Genomic DNA, 23,175 nt, shown 5'->3' with positions numbered 1-23,175 from the left:
AGTCAGTGCGAGATACCGAATTCGCTATAAATTTACAATTTCTGATCGAACTAACTCAACCATAAGTTTAAGCGATAGTAGACCGAGGCACCTGCAGGTGTCAGGGAAGAAGTAAATGGCGACTACTTAGAGGCATGTCAAACGACGTTGAATCACGGAAATAGTTATCACTGACTTACAAAATTTCATTCATATATGTAGGTAGTTTACGATCAGGGTAGTTGCCATCAGCTAGCTAATCACCGATCGTTTATATTTTATGTTCGTTCGCGAAACGTGCTATTAATTCTGTTCGGGTTTCGCGTAGAAATCGATAAACTCAGGTCGAACGTCGAACGTTGCGCGCAGGTTTGCCTGTCCCGTGTTATTTCTTTCACGAAGAATCTTCGGCGTCAAGATGTCTGCGTCGGTGACAGCCAAGCTTCAAGATGACATGAACAGCATACCGTTGGCCGACGACGATCCTCAGGGTAAGAAGATTCACGTGTCTATCTTTGACCCAATTCTCCTAATTCCGTTATTACACTCTTGCTACATCACATGTTCGTACTTCCCTCTTGTATTCATTAAACTACTAAAATAATGAAATATTTCTGAAATCTGATAAATTTGTACTTCTGCAATTGTATAACTCAGCGTTAAAAGTCAATTTTGTTAGTAATCTTTCGCTTACTCCAATTCATTTCCATTTACGTTGTTAAGTTCTCTTGGCTCGGAGCAATGATAAATGCAAATATTTTTACGCGCCCAGTGATTATTCCTGAGGAGGAGGTCTTGGATAACAGCTGCCACATATCTGACGCGTTAGGCAGAGGACGGAGCATGGATTCCATTCCATCTACTTTCACGAATGGCAGCTGTAGCCCCAACAGTAAGTCTCCAGGTATTAGATACTGTAATAACCGAAAATGTATTTAAACGAGTAACAAAAGTGATCTTGCTGCAGGTCTAGATCCGGATATCAGCCCCGATGAACAGGAAGAGAAGGCGAGGTTGATCGCCCAAGTGCTCGAGCTTCAGAACACTTTAGACGGCAAGTAAATTGATGAAATACATGATTTCCGAAAGCACTGCGGTGTAAACAGTATAAAGTATTTTCTAAATATATTTCTCCGTTGCTCAGATTTGTCCCAGAGAGTGGACAGTGTCAAGGAGGAAAACCTGAAACTGCGAAGCGAGAATCAAGTACTGAGCCAATACATTGAGAATCTAATGTCGGCGTCTAGTGTTTTTCAATCTACGAACCCCAACATCAAGAAAAAGTGAATCAATGTCCCGAAACTAGACACAAAATTGAAGAAACAGGGATGTTGAAATAATGTGATCGGTAAATCCGCCGTAAAAGGTATGTACGTGCATTTTACAATTACGATTGCCTTATTTAACGAGAGAAAAGTGAAATAGCTGTAGACATAACAATTTTTTAAATATCGTTTAATATATCATGCTTGCTCCGTACTATATACGTTCCGTCGACCCGTACATACCTTTTACGGCAGAGTCGTCTATAAGCAGAGATATCGCTTGTTTTCATTTAAACGCGCAATCGGATCACGTACATTTAAAAATTTGTGACTTCGAATCTGCGCGTTATGAATTCATAGTTTTCTTCAGTCACTGCATACGCTTCTAGCTTACGACGCGACGTGCTTATAATAATTATATATTGCCAAAGAAATCCATTTTGCATTTACACAACTCAGTTCTCACTTGTTTGAAAAGCCACGGGTAATGAATCTTAATAACTACGATCTGATATAGAAATGGCAGAAATTTATAAAAAATAAAAGGGAGGAAAGCACTTTTAATCGTAAGAATCGAACGATACTCTTAAAGCTCATGGCCGATTGTTACGTTCTCACGTTTATTTCTGGCATTCAATCGCATTCATTGAGATTAATTGCGCATTTGATATTCTGGAATAAGATGCAAGGGTAATAAATGTTTGTAGTTACTGTATTTAATCAAACACCAGCGTTTTTTAATTGAAGGCTTTCGCTTAAGAGTTTCGATATACGTGTATGCAATGCGTGTAGGTGTACAAAAGAGATAAGAAATAGTTATATATATATATATATATATACAATTACATATAAATATTAAATATTACATATAATTATAGTATATATATTAAAATATAGGTTGACGTTCGTAAGAATGCTGCGAGCGAAGTGTGACTATAAACGGCTCGCGTAACGACCGATAAAACTCTATCGACACTTTGCCCGCAGCATAATCGATCAACGATCAATATGATTAAAGAAAAAGAATAAAGAAAATATGTACTGCAATATAAAACTGCAACTTGCGACAGAGTTTCAGTTGAAGGGCACAAGCAGAATGCACAATCCCAAATTATTCCATTGTTGAGTAACACAGTGTTATAATAAACATTATATTCTATTGGAAGCTGAATGAAATCATTTATTTATTCTGCGAATCATCTTTCCTCGTTTCATTCTGTTCTCCGTCGTTGCTAAGAAAAGGATTCGCGCGATTCTTTTTTACCAAACTTTCGTTCGATTATTGTATATGATACATTTGATTTTTGTTCCATCGTCAATTCACGCGCAAAGGAATCATTCGCTGTTTTGTCGGTACAAATTTTTCAATTCCTCTTCGGATCCACGTCGCCTTTTCGACGGCTTAATAAAACGATTAATTTACAATAAAATTCGTAGCAATTATTCTTGTCGTATCGCTAGAAATTGTATAGCTTTTTGGCCCCAGCGTGTTCTCGGTCCCGGCTTCGGTCGTCCGTTCTTCTTAACCCCTATCCACCATCCCTGGCTGGCGTATTTTCGTGAACGGAACGCATCGTAGGAACCAACGTTCCATTGTTCCCATTCTGTGTTATCCTTGTTCATATTTGGCTGTGAAAAATTAGAAGTATGTCTTACACCTTTCCTCCCCATTTATTCTGCATTATCTATGCTAGTTTTGAGCTATGCTTTAGGGTTTATACAAGAACCGACTTTTGAAAAAAAACGGTTTTCGAATTCCACTATTCCCAAAAAACAGTTAACCGGTTTTCGAATTTTCACAAAAAATATATTAAAATAGAAAATAAATATATTTGTACATATTTTACAAATTTTCAGTTTTTTTAAAAAATATTTATGGAATTATAAAAATGTAACAAAATAAAATACACTGTATACAAAACCAAACGAAAAAAAACTAAAATAACTAAAATCTGTACAAAATATAAATTATAAATCTTTACTTCATTTACTATTTTTCTCCCAAAAATATGAACTCATGAAGATTAGTTTTATAGTCAACTGTTACCTACTACAATATGCTTGTGTCCTAGGCGATTTCAAGTCAAAATGTTAACGTTTTTAATTAAACAATTAATTCATTTTTACATATTAATTCTAGTACCTACATAAACCCTTTTTTTTTAGTTTAAAAACCGGTTTTCGAATTTTACAAATTTATAAAAAGAGCGGTTTTTAAACCCGGCTTTTAAAAACCGACAAACCCTACTATGCTTTATTCAGTTGGATTAATATGTTCAGTACGATGTCAAATTTCAGATTGTACGTGAAACATTCCAGACAGATAATTTTCCGTTTCTATGGTTTGCTAGGATGTTCAATTAAGGAGTACCTACAGTTTGTTCCATTAAAAACAGCTTAGGTTCTGGTATATATCGTGGGTCACGAATGATCCACGTGGATATCTATTAATGTTCTTAGTGGGGGGTGAGGATGACCTTAGTTTCCAATTACTAGATGAGCAGGATAAACTTGATATGAACTTAAACTTTAACACGTAATGTGAGCACAGCGATGAGTAATACTTTTGGAAGATAGCTGCTCTTTGTAAGACTTTATGACACTTTAGTGACTCACGACAAACACCCTCGTCATCCATCACAATGAACGTCTTCGAATTTACGAATATCTAATACGTCGATATTTCGGACGCTTAAATTCAAAGACGTTACTTTAAGTAAGTCGAGTTCATACTCTTACCTCTCCATACAAACGACCTTTCTTGTTGAAAGCCAAGTACAGACTAGTCTCGACGCTTTGTACTCGAATTACCCCGAATGACACCGGTATAATATGAAGCAGCGCTGGAAATGCATAGAAATATGTGGAAAATGTTCCCTCCTTTTTAAATGTCACATGCATACGTTATTTCTAGAATACTTGCAATTATTGACGGAGTCTTTTTATCTATTCAGAGTTTTTACAAATATTAGTATAATTACCATGAGGTTCGTTAGTGCTACCCAAACCGCGAACTCGTCCGGAATCAGAGATAGCAAGGTGGTAACCAGTTCGACAAAATAATTTGATTACCAGACAATTGTATATAGGATTTTGTGCTGGTTTCCGCGGGTCCCATATTACGCAGAGCGGTGGTTTAACTGATTCTGCTGTGATGTAACGCGATGTCCTGTAACAGACAATTCAACATTTCGATAGTACGTACGCACTTTGACTGATTAAATATAGTACCAGTCATATGCATAGGTATACGGTGACAATTCTCCATTTTGAATTGACTTCATTGATTTCAGTGAGTTCATTCGTGTCTATCATAATAGGATACTTTTTAAAAAAATAGACCGAACCGGTGCGCCGATAACATTTACTTTTAAGTTTTAAAAATTCTTTACGGTCGAAATTCAAAATCATTTTATTTATAATAGGATACTGTGTGGAATAAATATAACTCACAAGGGAACATTCCGAACCCGGAAATTTAAATCTGAAACTTTGTGAATACGTATGGGATTTCCTCCTAATTAAAACGTAATTATTGTTTGCTGCCCAAATCCACTTGAAGGGGGTGAAATTAACCCCTGAAAATCCGGTTATTTTCCGATTTTGTGTTTTAACTCGTGAACTGTAACATATTTTTTTTACCAAATGATAGATCTAATTAAAAGAAGTAACTTTTGTGGTGAAACTTTTTTTCTATCTCTTAGAGTTCGCGAGTTGTAACACAAAATCTGAAAAACAGCTGAATTTTCAGGGGTTAATTTCACCCCCTTCGAGTGAATTTGGGCAGCAAACAAAAATTGCGTTGTATTCAAGAGGAAATCCCCTATATATTCACAAAGTTTCAGAATATGTTGAATTTCCGGGTTCGGGATCTTCCCTCGTCAGTAAAATAAACTGGAAATTTATTTTGAAGATAATCACGCGATAAAATCACTCTATAATAGATGTTTAGAATTTCCTTCATTTGAATACTTATTTAATCGCGTTTAATAAACTGATTTAGGGATTTAGATGTTTAAATTGTTGGGTATGGAGTTCTCGGTGTTTATAAAGATTCATAATATCTCCCTTTTCGACACGAACGCATTGTTTGCGACTGGCGAAACAAATATATACCACGAAGACGGGGTTCGATGGAATATTGAACTCTAATGTGAACCGACAGACGGAGGTGCGCTATTTATAACGTATCATTACGTTTGGAAAAATGGGCCGATCGGCTTTTCAGGTCAGCAAGCTTCGTGAATGAAGCGTGCCTCGTTGCATCGTGGACATTTTCCAACCCCGTTAATTTTAAACAGTTGCTCCGGGGGAAGAAGAGCAATGTCGACGAACTTCATCCACGAAAACCGGAGCGTCGATTGATAATCAAGCTAATGGCATCAGTAACGACACCCGAATACATTATTTCCCATACATTTATCAAGAGTGACAAGACACCGACACACCTTCTGCGCAGGAACAAACAAAATATATCCTGGCACGCATTACCCAACTGCTCTAAATTAAAAATCGACGATACTGTTCCGCATTTACAGAAACAGTTGAGAAATCAGTACGACTACGTGATATCTTACTAAATAATACCGCAAGGATTTAGAAGGACTTAGAAGAAGTAGGGCTGCTCATGTGGAACGGAATTCCGCGCATTTAAAATTCAACACTGGCGAAATTAGGTCTGAAGATTGCGCGAAAGAAGACGCCCCCGTTAATTGCACGTAGGAAACGTGCTCGATCTATTTGTCGAAACTCGAGCACGGCCGTGCACGTCGATCCTAATTTTGCGCTGCGCGCCGTGCGTGTGCGTTTTGATGCAATTCGCGGCGGAATTGCAGTCTCGGTGGTTACCACGGTGCTCGAATGCCGGGTAATAATATATAACGCGAAGCATGCCTACTGCGCCTAGTGACCCTGCAAACAATATAGAGCAGAAAGTTAATCGAGTCAAGTGATCAATGATTGCATATCGCCACGCGTATCGAGGGGTGACCGCCTGTACCTCGTGTTGCGATCAAGGTGCATCTCGTTTCGCCGGGAGGCTGCACTTCTTTTTTTGCATCGCTCATTGTTGAAATTGCATTGTCTAGATGCTTGCGGTTCATCCTGCATCTTCATATAAATAATTTCCCTACGCAGAATCGATCATTTTCTTGAAATTGTTACTCTTTCGCGGAATAGTTGAGAGGTAGAATTTGTGTGCATAGATCGTGGTCCGAAATCTGTTAAATCTGTGGTGAAGTTGTAGGTGCAAGGATGCTTTATTCAAGACACTATTATTATCGAACAATTAGCACCCATCGAGTATTATTCTTTAAATAATTTCAAGAACCTACCCCTCACGTATAATAATTTAAAAGAAAAATGGTTTCAACGTCTTCGCAATAGAAACGCTCAATTATTTAATTAACCGTTGAATTACGTGGCGCCCAACAACCTATAAAGTGGAACACCTGGGTGATTGATAAATTTAAACTGACTTTACGACGGCGCAGAGTAGAAAATAAATCCGGTTAAGTGATCGATGAACTCGTTACGGTTCCTTGTTTACCATAATAATCACCTACGTTCCGCGTTGTTCCTTTATAACCCATCGCTGACCCGTTTCCCTTTCAACGAATAAATTAATCCCGTTCCGAGGTATTGCCGGCGACATTCAAGACAGCCAGCGGCTTCGGGAATAACAGAAAACTTTAAACGATTAACTTCGCTGCGCGTAGGGTGGAGAGTTAATCGATTCAAGTGATTAATGAATGCACGGTCCTGTGCGCGTTGCAGGGAAATTACGCTCGCGGACTTAGCCGCGTTGGAAACTTGCTGTAAAATATGCATTACTTTCTCATCACTGTCCGAAACTCGTGCATTATTGCAAACGTCACTACCAAACAACCGCGCCAGCTTTGTTCAGCTCCGACCGTTCAAACCCGAGGCAACGTGAACGATTACAAATCCTGTGTGACAACACCACGCGGAACGTGCCGATGTTATCACGCCAGATTTAATACTGCATCGCAGGCTCTCGTTCGTGCAATCATTAAGCCTCCAAAGCTATCGAAATCTTACTCGAGAAACACTTTAATTACTCCCGGTTTAATTATTGCGCAACACTTCGCTTCGTACGAACACCATCGGACTCGGTTTAATTATTGACGGTGTTCTAATTGGAAAATTCGTGTTGGATTAGTTCAACTGTTAGTCCGAACTTGCTGAACTGATTCTAGCTTGATCAATACTTAAACAAAGTTGACAAGATCCGCTCTTAGTTATCGATAGCTTCTAATTACTGGCAAATACCCGTTCTCGTTGAACTTTACAGTGGTGGTCGGATGCCTCCTTGTTTCTCTCTTTTTTCTACGATCCCCGTTGATCTCTTTTTCATTCACCGGCCCTTTCTCCTCGCCGATCGATAGATCGGAATCGTAGCTGTCGTCGCTGCAACTGTCATCGATGTCGCTGCATTCCTCGTCGCATGTCGGTGCCTCCAGATTCTCGTGGATCCAACGAAGACTCATCTTCTCGTAGTTCCTTCTACCCTGATCTCTGGAACATTCGTCGCGCCTCGGTTGGATGAAAAACGATCAATAACTGTGATTTTGTTGCGTATCAATCGTTTGTCCCTTAAATGAAACAGCATTTAAGGTTGTAACGATTCATCCTTTAATTCACCCTGTTTGCGTTTACTTCTGCGCGATATTTTCTTTCGTCACATCTGGAGATCACGAAACACGAGTAAATGATTAAGATTAAGCGTCAAAACTAACGGAGTATGGTACGGTTTAGGATTAGCGGTAGTTTCGGTCTGTTGAAACAAAAGATTGTCTCGAAAAACCGCTGTGAATAATGTGTAAAAACTTTTACAGGGTGTTAAAAAAGTGGTGGTCACTGCTTTCACGGGTGAATCGACATCTCTGGATTAGGGCTGCAACGAATGTTCGAAAAATGAATTTTAATTTCTATTCTTTACATCAACATATTTTGCTCGCTGAAAGGAGGGAAAGCCTAAAAGGAACCATAAGTCGCAAACGCAACGTTTCCTAAAAAAAAATTCATGAAGTTTTAGCACGGATAAAGTGATCCATGTATTTGACGAAGCCATTTGCCCTATTTTTGAGTCATGTTGATGTAAAAACAAAATTAACATTAATTTTCAATGTTACACACAATTTTGCAACCAGTTGTTTTACAAACCTCCACCGAGCTAGAGTTTCTTTTAACACCCTGTACGCTCGGAAAGTCGTTCAAGTCTGAATACATGAATTATAATATCATACTGTGTTAGAGGGTGATAAGAATAGTGTTATTTAGAAAGAATGATATTCACATACTGTAAACGTATGGTCTAACACAAGCGAATCCAAGTCTCGTGAAAATAAATATTGTGGAACGTTCTCTTTACGCACACTCGATATTAAATTCTGTTTTTCCCATTGAAATGGCGCACGGAAGCTCCTCTTTGTAGGATAATAAACAGAACGAGTACAAGGGACTAACGGTGGTCTCGCTCTGTTAATGTCCAATTACAGATTTTAGTGTTCAAATCCAGGTTTCTGTCCCAATTAATACAATCCTTATACACAAAATCGAAATTCATCTATAACTACGATGCAGAACGTTGGTCCGCCACCGCACAGTTTAATGTAATATTAAAAAACGATGAATTGAAAGCAGAATTAAAAAATTCTATTTAGTTGGAATGTCTTCACCTGCCCTCCTTTCACTCTATTTTTCGTGTCAGAGACTATCAAAAGTCCAATTTCACAAATTCACTCATCACTATGCATCGAAACATCAGCTCTCTCTCCTCTCTGCCACTGAACACACTAAGCTCCTCGTTACCAATGATGCAATTCATATAGCAAAAATGAAAAGACCCAAAGCACCCAGAGACACTATTCTACGTTTCGCAACGCGCACCAAACCTACAGATTTCTAAACATTTACTTGAAATTCACGACTCACTTTCCAACGCGCCAAGTACAATTAGGAAAGCAGAAACCGAGTGAAATTGACGAATACTTTGCCACCTTCTATCACCAGCAGTTTAAAAACTTTAGAGACTTAAACTTTAAATCTCCCCTCCGCGATCTATCCCATTGCACGTGCAACCCGCCAATAAAGCTGCTTTTAGAACCAATGAAATGCTAAATAAACATTCTAAGCCTTCTAAGACGCAACTCACCTAGAGCCAGCCGGGAGTGGAGTTTCCCACCAAAAGTTCCAAGCTGATTTTCAGCCGGCCGGCCTCGCGACCGTCGTGCGCACAGTTGCAACGAAAAAGCACGGCAGTCGAGGCTAATCAAGCTGATTTCGTAACACTTCCCAGCATCTATTGAACAGGTCGTGTTCCGTTTCACGGGGCCCGCGAGCGGCAACACATTGTTCCACTGCCGGCGATGGATGTGCAGACGCACCTACCTGGGTGCTCCACGTTTATCAGACGACTGAGCCGGCTCCGCCGAGCTTCGTTGGATAATACTGGATATGACGCCGGTCTATTGGTAGACGGCGTAGTCAGCGGTGGTCAGCAATTCGAGGGTAGACTAAATTAAAAATGGGACACGCGGTGAAACCTGAAGAACGCGAATGATCTTTTGTCCGCGCGCGTTCGCCTGATTCTGGGCCGAAGAAGCGTCACCGAACACGCGCGCATCTGTCTATTTAATGATGCTTCAGCGAATGTTGACGTCTGCTACTCACCGTTGCATTCCCTGAAGCTGTGCTCGCGTTTGGCACGACGATTTGTCAGTACCCATTACAGATCTCCGGTCAAGCGTCTGCTTCTGGAGCGATTCTACTATTTAGTTGGACGCTTTTGCTCGCACCTTCGCTTGCTTTTGATTTGTAGGTCCTGTTTCCGCGGGTAGTTATTGGTTTGGATGGATTTTCAAATTGGCTGCTTTAAAGGGTTGTGCCTAGTCAGCTTTCGAAAAAGAACGCGATTTTCGGGAATTTTTTGTGGAATGTCTGCTGTAGATTTTTTACAACTATTCGCTTATTTTGAAAGTACATGTATGGAGAAACTTTCAGTAATTTTATTATTGAAAAACATTAAAAAATAAACGAGTAACAGCCATTCCGCGAGAATGGTTGTCATTCGTTCATTTTTTAATATTTTTTTATAACAAAATTACTGAGAGTTGCTGCATATATGTACTTTTAAAATAAGCGAATAGTTGTAAAAAAATATACAGTAGATATTCCACAAAAAATTCCCGAAAATCGCGTTCCTTTTCGAAAGCTGACTAGGCATAACTCCTTAAGTGGATTAGCAGCTTGATAGTTTAATCGGAGGTGGTGTTATTTTCTTCCTGTTCTCGAAAAATTTAAATTCAGCGTTTTGAAGGTGCTAATGGTCGTTACAGTCAAGTTTCCGCAATGTGTGACAAAGCATCAGGATGTGATCTCTAAAATATATTTGCAAATTCTTCTTTGTGTCCTCTGTTATGTGTTGTACACTGATATTGTACACCTCATCGATTATTTGCCTGTGATACAGATATCCTTCGCGCAGTTTTATGTTAATCATACGCGACAATTAACTCCCACGACATCAGAATAACCATAGTAATGACTTGATGAAAGAGGGGAAGTCGGAGCAGTAATTAATGTGCGCGGAGTCACGCGCACAGCTTCCCGCATAGAATATAGAGGAACGGGAAATTGAAGGGAAGGAACAGTTTCTTAGGCATTGATGATACGTATTAAATGTAAAATTAATGTCCACTGTATGCTGTGCATTAATCATATGCTCAGCCAACTTGTTACCCTCGCAATGTAACCAAGCCTGGCCTCCAGGGCTCTCGTTAACCGCTACGGGGCATGTCGTGGTTCCTTGACAAGTAACAACGGTTGTGTGGTTAGATCAATGCGCGCACACAACGCGTCAAGCAACTACTACTTTTCGCCGCAAAACTTCTAACTGGATTATCGATGAACCAGAGTTCGACCGTATCCTCTCGCGTGGTCAAAAGCATCGGAATTCCTGTCGTTCGATACTTTCACGCTAGTTACTTCTTGTTCCCGTATCTACAACGAGTTTTAGTTCGTCTAAACATTATTTGCATAAAAATGGAACAAAGTTGTGCCATACATAGTAAAAGATATCGGATTCCCTTACGAATTTTCTACTCCTTTTCAAGCGGTACGATATTGAAAATAGAATTACGGAAAGCTTTAAAATTCAAAGAGAGAATTTTGTAGCTTTGTTTATACTTTTTGATGCTTTCAAAGATTGTAGGAATATATATTCTGTGGAATGTAACGACTTGATATGCAATTCTTAAATAGGTCGCGGTCGACTTTAGCAGTGGCTGTTGTAAGGAATTATTTAGAAGGGTTTCGCAGTTAAGGGTTGGATCACTTTGTTAAGGGGTGACGCCACGATGATAGGCCAAAAGTGATGGGATAACTTTGGAGATGATTTTAAAGAAATTCCTGAAATTTATTAAAACTGTAACATATAGTTCTTATGGCAAACTTTTGAATTCTCTTATCATCATGAATTATCGTCGTTCCTTCAAAAATCAATATTTCTCGAAATCTTAGGAACTTTTCTAGATTTAGTGTGTAGATTACAAAACATTTTGTCATTTTGTTCTAGATCCAACGGTGCGGGCGTAAATAAATCCAGCGTGGAAAGTGCCGCCATTTTTTGTTAAAAAAACCCGAAAAAATGTTTTTTGCTTCTCCTTTATACATATCATAAGAACCTTATGTTACATTTTTAATAAAGTTCGTGAATTTCTAATCTCACGAAATTTAAAATCACCTCCAAAGTTATCGCGGCGTTACCCTTTAAATACTCGTTTCGATGTTGGTTAGAGACGTACAGCGTGTTATCGAAAAAAAGTAGCTCGTTTCCCGTCGTTCGATAGCGCTTGAATTTGAAGCATGCCAAAGCAGGTGTGCGCCTATTAATAGAGAGTACCCGAATTAACGACGCCGATAAAGCGATTCGACAGGACGAGTAATTTCGTGGCACGCGAGGGTTCCTAAAAGTGGATCACTTTCCCCTAACAGCTAACATTCATTAGACATTACGTGAGCGCGAATCGATTCGAATTCGAAGTTTCGTTGCCGAGGTCGCGTGGTATCTTTCCAGCAATCATTCCACTTATCCCAAAGTTTACTTCTTTGATAGCGCCTTCTTTTGACACGATAGCAGCAAGGAATATTCCAAAGTGTAATTTCACGAAATTCTGTACGCGGTTGATTTCTCTGCCAATCGCGGGGCGACCTGTGGCGAGTTACTTGAGAGAATTAAAAAGTCACGGCTGCGTGTAAAGTATCGTATCGAATCGATTATCTATTCAGCGGGTTAATAATTTTCTGCTCGACAACGATCTAGGCGACTCGAGGTGCTACGCTCCAGTTCGAGATTCGTATTGTTGGTGTTTAACGAGCTGAGGACACGCGCGTGTTTTATGCACGCGCGCTGCGTAACGATGCCGAGAGATTGCGGAGAAATGTTACTCAGTACTTACCAGTGGGGGACTCAGCGAAAATATATCAGGCGGGTGAGCACGAAGGAATAAGCTCCGACTATTCGGACTATAAACAGCTAATCTTGAATCCTAACAACACCGACGCGATCGCCGCGTTTCATGGTGTACGATTTGTTTTCACGTGTCAGACTATTTTCATCTTTGTAAATCCAATGGAAGGAATTACGTCAACTGTGATGATTACTTAGTAACTGAAGTAACAAGCCAACGCAAAAAATTCAGATAGTGTCAGGACCCATGAAGCTTTCCGAGCTGTCGATTCAATTAATTCATCCCAATTGCAATACAGTGTTCTTCCATTATGCGTAAGAAACAGTTTCCCACGTTTCTCACATTCTTCCTTAAAGCTGACACGCGATTATAGTTCCCGCAACCAAATCCTTTAGTGTCGTCCAATAAGCCTCCAAGCTGTCGCATCGACGAATCTCTAAGTTTGCAGATCCTTTTTAGAGACACGCAAGTTAATGTCGCGTCACCAATATTAATCGTCACAACCAGAAATTGTGAGGCAAGGGATCACTATCCCCAATAACAGTGAAAACTACTTCAATGGATTTCCGTGAGTGTCTGTCGCAAGTAACGCGAATAGAGACACGATGTTTGATTTATCAAGAGATCGCGGAAACACGGTACACGTGTCGCGATTCTCGCAGTTCCGCGATGCATCCCCGTGCATTTCGCACAGGCCCTAGTAACGATCACCTATTAATAGAGGGACAGATGCTCGAATTACTGAAACTGATAAAGCGGGCGGAGAGGTGGCTGGTAACTCAATTCCGCGTGACGGGCCCTGACGTGGTTCCAGCTACCGATTCGGCCTCTCTCATCGGCGACAATTTTTTCACGATTATGCAACTCGACCTAGAATTAATTGTTTTCAAGGAAGTAGGGTGCGGCGAAACGGATATATCGGCTTTCCTATATGTGTGTGCACGTGCATTACGCTCTATTTCTTTACACTATAATATTTGCGCTCCTAATTCCCCTGTACCGCGGAATTATTGGCGCAGTTCAGTGTGCATCGTAACATGGTATGTAAAACGATTGTCTTTTTTTTTTTCAATCTTCCATTGCAACTACTGCGTTCAATGAGGTGACATTGATGACTCGTGACGAATAAATTATACTGTCAAGTGCATCAGGGTGCGTTAGGGTATCTGAAACTTCGATGCTCGACGACCTCTGGCTTCTCCTTTCCCGACGTCATCGGTCTCTTTTTAACTGCTGAGTGAGATCGCTCCAATCGAAGCTGCTAAATATATTCCATCCATGTATCACGGGCAATTCTCTGTCGGACAACAAAACACTCGCGCATTTATTTGCATTCCATTTCCTGCCGCGCAATTAAGGGCGTAAATTACCGTGTAATTAACCCCGGGATCGGTGTCACGTTGCTGTAAACGAAGGATATTCGCGTTACTAGAAATCGATGAGAGGGTGTAGTCTCTGGTCGCTATAATAAACATTTATTCTCGATAATATAAAATTACATGTTGCGATACAACGCGAGACACGTATCATACAATATTTCACAATAGTAACTGTGCATCTCCGGTGAGATGACGGATGCACAACACGACGGATTTATCATCGATCAGAAGGAGAAACTTGGGCATCGTCACAATCGCGACGCATCGATCGTTCGACGAAGAATGGAAAGAAAATGAGAACTCGCATTTTGAAAGTCGCAGCTCCGCGTACAACTACGGTTAACCACTGCACGTAGTAGTCGAACTTAGAATCTAAACGATCTTCGTACATGGGAGGGGAGGCGATTATTTCGATTTGATTTAAACGATTCGAGAGCATTTGGGGGAGGCTCCAAGGGGGAAGAGAAACAGTGGAAAAGGGAATGGGAGAGAAGGTTTCTTTATATTATAACCGTCACGCATCAGGGATGTCTCATAAATACCACGGGATAACTATAATACAAAAATATACAATGAACCCGTTCTTGGCCGATATTATGCTAAATCCACTCGTCAACGCGCGTTTTTAATGGCCGACAACAAGTGTCTCGCGATTTTTTTTTCTCGTTAGGTTCCCTATTTTTATGCTAATTACATAAATACACGTTTTATTTACATCGCACGTTCTCTGTGTACTTCCTACGGTTAGTCGATGAAAAGAAATCGGCGTTAACCAATATCTCGATACTCCACTTCCGATTGTTAGAGTGCAAAGAATACCTACGTACATGCGTAAACGGAGACTTTTTTTTCCATATTCTTTTCGTCCGATCCGTCTGTCAGAGTATATATGTACAGGAAAATGGGAAATCTGTCGGTGTCACGGTCGCGTGTTGCCTGCAGCTAAATGGTCAACTATAACTTATAAAATATAGCCGGAAGATGCTATATTCAAGTTAGTCAGCGTGGTCCCATTCGCCACTGTCCCGTGGTCTCACACGCAACTGAACTTGACACCTGAAACATTAACGTTGTGATCGTTTGAAACAAGGAATATGCAGCGTGAACGTAAGAATAGCGGGTCAGCGAGATCAGGACCCCTAATGGCGGTCTAAGTAAAGAGCAAGATTGATTGCGAAAGGCTTCTTATCGGAAGAAATAGTAGAGCATCATAACAAGCTTCTTTTTTATTTGATCAACTGACCAATTACGCAATGTGGTGGGTGATCAATGGCCCGTAACAGGGGCAGATGACAACTGAAATTGATGTTAACGACGCGACAAGAATTAACTACTATTACTGCAGTTGCCCTACTTGAATCTCAGTATCGGTACATTTCGAGACTCTTGACGAAGAGAATACGATTTGCGCGAAAAGTTCAAGCAGATTTTCAATGGACACCCAAGGCGTTGTACGAAATATCATGTCTCAAAACTTTTGTGATTCCATAGTGACTTCAGGAGGGTACTTAAGAGAGCAGAGATGAGAAATGGAAATACGTTTTTCACTGGGAAATCATCGACGTTTGCCTAATTTGAATCTTAAGTATTAATAGTACAAATGAAGTGTACCGTCGTCACTGGAGTAGCAATTATGGCAGTGAAGCTTGTGATTCCGCACACGCACGTCTGTTCCCATTAATCCGTCGCCCAGTCGCACGTGGCACACGCAGCATTTGAAACACTCCATGTGATAGAACAGTCGCAGGCTTTCGATGATCATCGCTGCGCCTCGACCTGACAGAACAATAAAGAAACACCCGAGAGTTATATAAATAATTCAACCTCTTTTCTTCGGAACAGCTGATACGACTACTCGTTCAACAGCTCTATTGAAAAAGTAATACAAGTGTCGAGTTGAGTCGTGCTCTAAGTTTCCCACTTTCACGTTAACTTTGTCCAGTAATTGATGTCCCGTCGCGGCCAATTTCAAGAATATTCTTGTTATCACGGTAGATTTCTAAATTGTTCACTCTATGAGAATTCTATTGCATTTATTAGCATTTAGGTTTCTTTCTTTGATCCATACCTAATTCATCGCCACAATGCGAGCACTTCTTTTTCCCACTGACACTCAACATTTTCTCCTGGTTCTCGGGGTTTATTGGCGATGGTTGCTGAGGTTTCTGTTGCTGCAAGACATGCTGCGGCGATTGGTGCTGCAACGCGGAAAGATGCTCGTGACTCGTGCTGTGTTCTAATCTGAAAGCACAAATGCCCTTTTTCATTCCCCATTCGATTCTCACGTAAAGTAACATCAGCTATTTATTCGCGCCAGATATAAACACACGCGCAAGGGACTATTGAAAATTCATGTCCGAGCACCAACCTTCTTCTTGGCGGAAGAGGCTTCTCCTGCGCTCTGTTCTGCACTCTTTGCGTAAGAGTTTGTATAATAGAGTCGGGCAATGGCTTGCTGTCCGTCCTCGTCGGTGTCGTGATATAAGGAACAGACGTTCCTGTTACGTGCATTTGAGATTTCCGCGCCGGTGATCGCTGATTTTTCTCGCTAATTCTTCTCTGCTCCGCTTCCTGCAACATATCACATCACAGTGTCAGCAAAATGGATCATTATCTTTATTACTGGGTTGTAACGCGCGAGATGGTCTCTTGCGAACAAATCTATGTATAACCCGATGCTACTATTTCGCTTCACATCGGCTATCCTTTCACTCGATCAATTATGATACTCACTTGAATGAGCCAATGTTGGTAGTTCAGATCATGAGCGCCTCGTGGCACGTCGCTTTTCCTTCGTTGGACCCACTGGTCACTTTGAACGATTCGTGGCCGAGGAACTGCACTGAGCGCCTGCAACGTCTGTCTGCTCATCTGTTGACCAGCGTGGCTCGAAAGCGTCGTCACTGACGCACTGTGTCGCAGGGGCGCGTCCACTTGCTGCGGAATCGAATCCGCGGACGGTATCCTGCTGTTCCTGTTCATTTTAACGAATCGCCGCTTAATTAGTCCATGCTTCGCGTGGGCCTCCGCTGCTATCGCTCTTTTTCACTCAGTACTTTTTTTTTTAATCACAAACACACACGCTCGTAAACTACAGCTCCTCGATGGGAAATGTTAATAGTTATACTCGGTGTAATCCTCTTTCCTTGAATGAGAATATCGAGCTGCAGAGAATCAAACTACCGACTACGGTGCAGTTGAACAGTTTCAACATTAAGAATGATCGAATTCCCAGCGAAGACTGGAGCAACCGATGCTACGTATCGACCTGGCAGAAAATGTTACATCAGACTCAACAAAGCGGAAAGCTCCAGCAGGAAATTAAGCGACACAATTAATGGTACTATATTCCGACTCTAATTTGCATTTCCTGCTGGCAAGCGCTATTTGAAGGCTGACATAACGATGTCCCGTTGCAGTTTGAGGACGTGCATAGGATGTCTCCTTGCGAAAGGAGAACTCCGTCACTGTTTGCTGAATCAGCCGTCTTTCAAGATACAGGCATTCAAAGTGCAGATGGATGGAGTGGAATTTAATTACCTGATAGTGACGTCCCTTTGCCTCTGCTCTATCAAACGCAATGGCTTCGCTGGTGGTATCGGTGGTGGCGGAGGTCTTCTTCTTTGCACGTCCTGAAGCTGAAGATTCGGCATCGACGATCTGTAATTCACTGGCACCTGATTCTTGTACTGTTGGATGTTGTTCGCAGAACTGTTCGCGACGTCCTGCAACGACTTCCATTGTTCCTGCAGCTGCTCCGCCAGTTTCAGTTGCTTCTGTTCCCGATACGCCAGATTGTTGCGTTGTCGTTTCAATTCTTCTTGCTCCAATTGGAGCAGTTCTCTTTCCACTCTTAGGACTTCCTGCTCGAAGAAAATTCATACTGTGGCACACTGATACTTTATACGTTCTAGCGATCTCAACTTCTCTTCTTTACAATAGCTGTCACTCTTTTGAATCTCTTATGCCAGAAGTTTGTACACCTTCGGTCTAGCTTATGCTTAACGAATCATTTTAACGAATCAGCAATGTGGATGTAGTTGAAAAGTTTGTATTCTGAACCTGATAGTCGCCTCACCTCTTTGTAGAGGTGAGCACCGTGAAAATGTAACAGATAATGTTCCCTTACCCCAGAAGCAAATTCGTCTTCTTGATCGTTCAACCCAGCACCAACCAATGCTCCGTTCTGCGAATAATTATCAACGACACTCCCGTTAGCGCTTGCGGTGCAGTATAATCATAATTTACAACATGCACACGAACTACCTACGTCTACGTGCAAACTCTTCCAAACCAAAGATTGGCCACTTTCACAGATCCTATTTCGCCGCGCAACCTTTGTGGCGGTTGGTTAAAAGAAGGTAAAAGGCATTCTGCATGAAACTATTGTTAATACCAGTATCTCATAATAGACGCCAGCTAATAATGGGGGATGTTAGCCTCTTTTGAAACTCATGGAATTGAAATTCATTCTACTCCGTCTGTCCCCTGCCACCCTTAACTTAATTCCACCAGATGTCACACAACAACGCCAACAAACTTCAAAACACCTCAGAAAACCAAAAGTCTCTCAACTTTACACTTGTCCGCAATGCTTTTCAAAACCAAACAGACCGGGGAATTAAGAGAAAACAAAATTGTAGTACCTCCTGCTCGCGAATTTGACTTTCCATAGCCCTGATGCGTTTCTCTTCTTTGCGACGAGCATCGGCCACCCTCCGCTCCTCCTCGATCTCGTTTTGGATCCTCAACTGTTCCGCCTGCGCTCTCAGCTCCTCTTCTTGCCTCTTCTCCTCGGCGCGTTTCGCGTCAGCCTCGGCACGCGCCGCTTCCTGCTGCCTGGCGGTCTCTTCTTGCTGTTTGCGCATCATCTCCTCCTGCTTGCGTATGTTCTCTTCGTTCTTCCGCAGCGTCTCTTCCTGTCGGCGAAGGGCAGCTTCCTGGGCGCGTTCCCGCTCCAGCTCCATCTTCTCCTCCTCGAGCTCGCGCAGCTTGTGCGCCAATTTCTCCCCCAAGTCACTGTTTTGTCATGAATTTCTTGGTTACTCGATTAAACGGGCTTCCTGTCGCTTTTTGTTCTTTTTTTTATTTATTGGTCTATCTATATACAGGCTAGCATTGAGATAGTCAGCTCGGCTGAGACAGAGGAACGAAACGTAGCGACAGCGACAGCGATAGTGTAAAAGCGTCAGAAAAGAACCATACGTTCAAAGGTAAAAGTGTTTATTTTATTCATAACCGTTTGTACATTGTTCCCGAGATACAGAATCATTATAATTTTATATATATATATATACATACAAGGCACGCTTAGAGATAAATGGATGCATCGCTGCTGTGATCGAAGCTGCCAGTTCGCGAGTTTCACGAGTCCGCAAGCTGTACTTCAAAAGAAGCGCATCCCTTGGGAGCAATCTCTGCAGACCATCGAGGAGTCTGCATATATAATGCACAGCCAAAACGGAACGGTACAGCGGTAGATTTGAAATACAGACGCGTGAGTTTACAGAAGTGACATCTTCGAAGTGGCGGCTTTTGGACTATACGGTTTTACAACGGGGGTGCTCGTTCAGGCGCCCAGCAGAAGTTAAAGAGAAGTGAGGCACGCGTTACTTCGAAACAGTTGTGTGGTGAACGGCCATAGAGATAACAGTGCGAGTACCTAAGAGCCGCGTGAATAAATACCAGAAAGCCCGAAACAGAATACAGAGGAGTGAAAGTAACGTTACCCCGATCCCATGGCTAACAATTCAAGAGGAAATGTACAACCGATCCAGAGAGGGAGAGAGAGAGAGAGAGAAGCAAGGAGAATCGAGCCTCGAGTCGATAGACAGAACGCTAACCCTCCATAGAAATTGCCCACGGAAAACTCCTACCTGTTCATCTCACGATTGTTGCCGTACCGCCACTGCTCCTCTTTCTCGAGAACCTCGATGATCTCCCTCTCCTTCTTCGTGATCTCGTCCTCTTCGGAGGAAGTGACGCTGGCGCCGAACGGCTCGCTGCTCTGTCGGCTGTGCTGAGACATGTCTGGGCTGACCGGCTGCTTGGCCCAGTCTTCGGCATGGCCCAGCTCGACCCCCGAGTCCCTTTCGTGGCTGGAGTCCTGCTCGTAGTTGCTGTCGGTGTCGTAGGAGCGGCGATGAAGCTGCTCGATGCGCCTTTCCTCGGCGAGGATCGCTGCCATGTCTGGTGGCTTCGTCAGAGTCAGCTCGCGTTCTAGTTCGTCGTCGTTTATCTGCCAGAGAGGGAGGCGCAGGGCGTTGGTGAGAATCGCGTTTGAAATAGTTGGGGGGAATGTTACATATAATCTAGATTCCTTGGAGCCTGATACTTCGCTAGCAAGTAGACGCGAGTGGAGTTAGAATACTACTTGGTGTTTTCTTATAATGGCATCTACAGAGCCGTTCAGAAGGCTTGAATAATGGCATCCTGATTTTGCGATGAATGATTTCGTGCAATGCTTGCATCGCGATGGTGGAATGTCTGAATAATTCCTCGAATTCAACACATGCGCCTTCCTACTTCGCTATTTTGTATTCGAGAATGCCCCTTTCTTTGGAAGAAGTGAATCGACCGAACATGCAAATTCACGCCTGGATGTTCCGACGTACATAGTTGCGATTGTGCGTTACGTAAATCCATTCACGTGCCCCAATTAATATCATTAAACGATGTTACGCCGACGATACCATCTCTCGCCATGCTAAACGCGGGTGTACCAACAGCCGCGGAACACATTAGCTTCCGGAAACAAGTGAAAGCCAACGGGGAGGTGGGAACTCGTGAGAAAAAAAACGAAAGTGCCAGGGAAAAAGTGTCGACTTCTATCGCAGGAAGAAAAACCTCGAACATCACGCGCGGCTACGTTCCCCGATCATTCCAACGAGCTAAACCCAACGATCATTCGTATTTCACGGGACGCGGTTAGTCTCTCGCAATTAAACTGCTGCAAAGTGGTGTCATACCCCTTCGATTCCAAGAAAATCAGAACGCCTCGTGCGTAGCTCCTTCTTTATTCTGCGAGTGGAGTTCAGTCGCTTCAGGAGCTCTATCGGAAGGCTCTCCTCGTCGCTAACGTCCACTGGGGGCGGTGGTGGTTTCTCCTTCGGGGGTTCTACGCTGGTTGGTGGTCCCAGATGAAACGCCAGCCCTGTCACTACTTCCTCGTCACTGGATAAGTTCAGCGGCAGAATCTGTCACCACAGAACATCAATTTTACAGAGACCATGCAACGCCAACGATACATCGCTTCCAAATCCGATGAAATACATTCGCGGAAAAGAAGGAACAAGCAATCAGTGGTTACATCGAAGATAAGCCAGCCCGAGCTTAAATAGAAACGTCAGGTCAGCAAGTACAAGATTTTATGCTCGAAATGGAAGTGAAAGAGGCTACGTATGTAGTGTCTCGTCGCTTCAATTCTATCGACTTCGTCGAGATGGGATCGAGATGGTCTGTTACCTGTTTAGATATAGGCGACAAAGGGCTGAGCAGGTTCATCGCGTGCATTATGGGGATTTCTTGGTTGCCGAGGGCCAAGGTCGTCGGTCTTTCCGGCGCAGGGACGTTGTTCGTGGTCTCGTTGCGCTCAGGTGCATCGTGCGTGTCGATCGACTCCTGGATCGGATGTCGCGGCGGTCCCTCGAAAGCCTCGATCTTCCCGTTCATCAGCGCTTCCTTATCCTCGTGCTCTGCGTGTTCGACTGGCGGGCCCGGCTGGCAAATCGCTGCTGCCGCCTCCTCTCCCTCGGCTTTCTCGATAACAATCGGTTCCTGAAGAGATGCGCGCTGCGTTATTGCTTCTGCCGTACGGAACTGGGCTTGCGGCTAGGAACCGCACGAATTTTGCAACGCCACATTCTATGCAAATCCAGACGTCAGTGCGGCAGGGTTTCTCAAACTTCAAAGGGCTCGGTCATCATTATTTTAACACTTTATCCGAGGCATGTCTCCGAGGAGAGTTGCTATAAATTTCTCCCTGAGAACATTCACAACTGCGTGAATGGAGCAGAGATCATTGAGGGGTGTAGTTTTGTAGGCGATAGATATATTTGTCTAGCGATTAATAATGGATGGGAATCGTGAACCGGTGCGCACAGGAGAGTGGCAGATAAATTGTTAATATTGGTAGCATCGTAATAGTGAAAGAATTGCAGTTTGGGTATCCTTTGCGGGGTATTAATGTTCGCGTGATAGTAAATGTATCTTAACAGTTTATCGCGTAGGCTTTGGAGATACCTTATCACGATAAAGTACCGAGGATGGTAGTCGCGGTACAATGAAGCTTGAGAAACACTGGATTTCGAGTAACAAGTTGAGAGGCAACTGTGGTTTCGGATGGAAGATCATTTTGCATACGGGTCTCCCGTTCTGCTTGTCTATTGTGTTTTTTTTTTTCACGTTCAACGTGTTTTAGATAGACATCGATTCACTGAGCGTTCATGCGTGGCTGTCTTAGGGTTCCTTTTTGCAAAATCCGTGCAGAAATGAACGTACGAAACTGAAACGTTAGTCTGGGAAGGCTGCAAACTTGGGGTGAACGAAAGTAAATTATCGGGGATCCCGTTGTAGGAAATATTAATTTGTCGCAAAAGTTTCTGGAAATAAAGCGAATTAAAATTTGTTAATAATAAAGAGGAAGCTCATTAAACTGGTGTGTAATTCTGCGTGCGCGAATAGTTGTAAAGTGGTCTGTGAGAAAATCAGATTAAACAGCGGATCCCGTGTTTCTAAAAATTGAACGCGTCTCGCTGAGACTTTGGTTAATGAGTAAAGTATAATTAAACTACCGTCGCTCGTGGAAACGCTTTTTAGTCACAATCAAGTGCATGCACCAGCGAAAGGGAACGCTTGCTCTCCATGCAGTTCACTATTTCTTAAGTTTTCGTACGAATATGATGTCATGTGCTATTGCTGCGGACTGACGAAGTGCGAGCAAACATAGATAACATCTTTCGGCAACAATGATAACGTTTATCTAGATCTACCTGGATCCTACTAGTAGGGACGAGACTAAATTAGTAATTTTTACAGACTGCTCCAGATTCGCGCGTAACT

General features: G+C 42.4%; 3 protein-coding genes across 11 annotated transcripts in view; 1 reads left to right on the top strand and 2 right to left on the bottom strand.

Moving 5' to 3' along the window:
• Positions 1–10: 10 nt before the first annotated feature.
• LOC143368756 (uncharacterized) lies at positions 11–2,409 on the top strand. The gene is made up of 4 exons (XM_076811813.1): positions 11–470; positions 752–871; positions 947–1,033; positions 1,124–2,409. Exons 1-4 carry the CDS (start codon positions 398–400, stop codon positions 1,264–1,266), a joined length of 423 nt encoding a protein of 140 aa, XP_076667928.1. The 5' UTR covers positions 11–397; the 3' UTR covers positions 1,267–2,409.
• LOC143368755 (fibroblast growth factor 1) lies at positions 2,394–9,837 on the bottom strand. 2 transcript variants are annotated; one of them, XM_076811810.1, is made up of 5 exons: positions 9,421–9,837; positions 7,536–7,781; positions 4,226–4,413; positions 3,984–4,087; positions 2,394–2,873 (listed from the first exon to the last, which is right to left on the bottom strand). In XM_076811810.1, exons 2-5 carry the CDS (start codon positions 7,751–7,753, stop codon positions 2,685–2,687), a joined length of 699 nt encoding a protein of 232 aa, XP_076667925.1. In that variant the 5' UTR covers positions 7,754–7,781; positions 9,421–9,837; the 3' UTR covers positions 2,394–2,684. The 2 variants fall into 2 exon arrangements, with proteins under 2 accessions (XP_076667925.1, XP_076667927.1); XM_076811812.1 differs by lacking the exon at positions 9,421–9,837 and having other exon boundaries at positions 7,536–7,799.
• A 4,357-nt stretch (positions 9,838–14,194) lies between these two features.
• Positions 14,195–23,175, bottom strand: part of Smash (smallish) — a 140,650-nt gene continuing 131,669 nt past the window's right edge. For 7 of the 8 annotated variants that reach the window (XM_076813105.1, XM_076813113.1, XM_076813107.1 and 4 more), the window contains 11 exons: positions 21,580–21,891; positions 21,084–21,311; positions 19,992–20,353; positions 18,762–19,134; positions 18,245–18,301; positions 17,656–17,978; positions 16,849–17,089; positions 16,484–16,686; positions 16,184–16,356; positions 15,727–15,891; positions 14,195–15,171 (listed from right to left, as the gene is read on the bottom strand). In XM_076813105.1, the coding sequence (XP_076669220.1) occupies positions 15,149–15,171; positions 15,727–15,891; positions 16,184–16,356; positions 16,484–16,686; positions 16,849–17,089; positions 17,656–17,978; positions 18,245–18,301; positions 18,762–19,134; positions 19,992–20,353; positions 21,084–21,311; positions 21,580–21,891 (2,460 nt within the window). In that variant the 3' untranslated portion in view covers positions 14,195–15,148. The remainder of the gene's footprint in view (positions 15,172–15,726; positions 15,892–16,183; positions 16,357–16,483; positions 16,687–16,848; positions 17,090–17,655; positions 17,979–18,244; positions 18,302–18,761; positions 19,135–19,991; positions 20,354–21,083; positions 21,312–21,579; positions 21,892–23,175) is intronic. The other variant, XM_076813110.1, reaches the window with a different exon arrangement.

Source organism: Andrena cerasifolii, chromosome 5 (genome assembly GCF_050908995.1).
Source record: "Andrena cerasifolii isolate SP2316 chromosome 5, iyAndCera1_principal, whole genome shotgun sequence".
Lineage (NCBI taxonomy): Eukaryota > Metazoa > Arthropoda > Insecta > Hymenoptera > Andrenidae > Andrena > Andrena cerasifolii.
Note: the sequence above shows the minus strand (reverse complement) of the source record. Positions and strands in the feature narration are given on the sequence as shown.

Bases quoted from the DNA above. Each gene is read 5' to 3' on its own strand.
- LOC143368756 (XM_076811813.1), top strand. From the start codon at position 398: ATGTCTGCGTCGGTGACAGCCAAGCTTCAAGATGACATGAACAGCATA. The intron at 471-751 runs GTAAGAAGATTC...TTACGCGCCCAG, and splicing joins GGCCGACGACGATCCTCAGG to TGATTATTCCTGAGGAGGAG. The intron at 872-946 runs GTAAGTCTCCAG...ATCTTGCTGCAG, and splicing joins TGGCAGCTGTAGCCCCAACA to GTCTAGATCCGGATATCAGC.
- LOC143368755 (XM_076811810.1), bottom strand. From the start codon at position 7,753: ATGAGTCTTCGTTGGATCCACGAGAATCTGGAGGCACCGACATGCGAC. The intron at 4,414-7,535 runs GTATTTGCCAGT...TGTCTGTTACAG, and splicing joins GTAAAGTTCAACGAGAACGG to GACATCGCGTTACATCACAG. The intron at 4,088-4,225 runs GTAATTATACTA...ATGCATTTCCAG, and splicing joins TAGCACTAACGAACCTCATG to CGCTGCTTCATATTATACCG.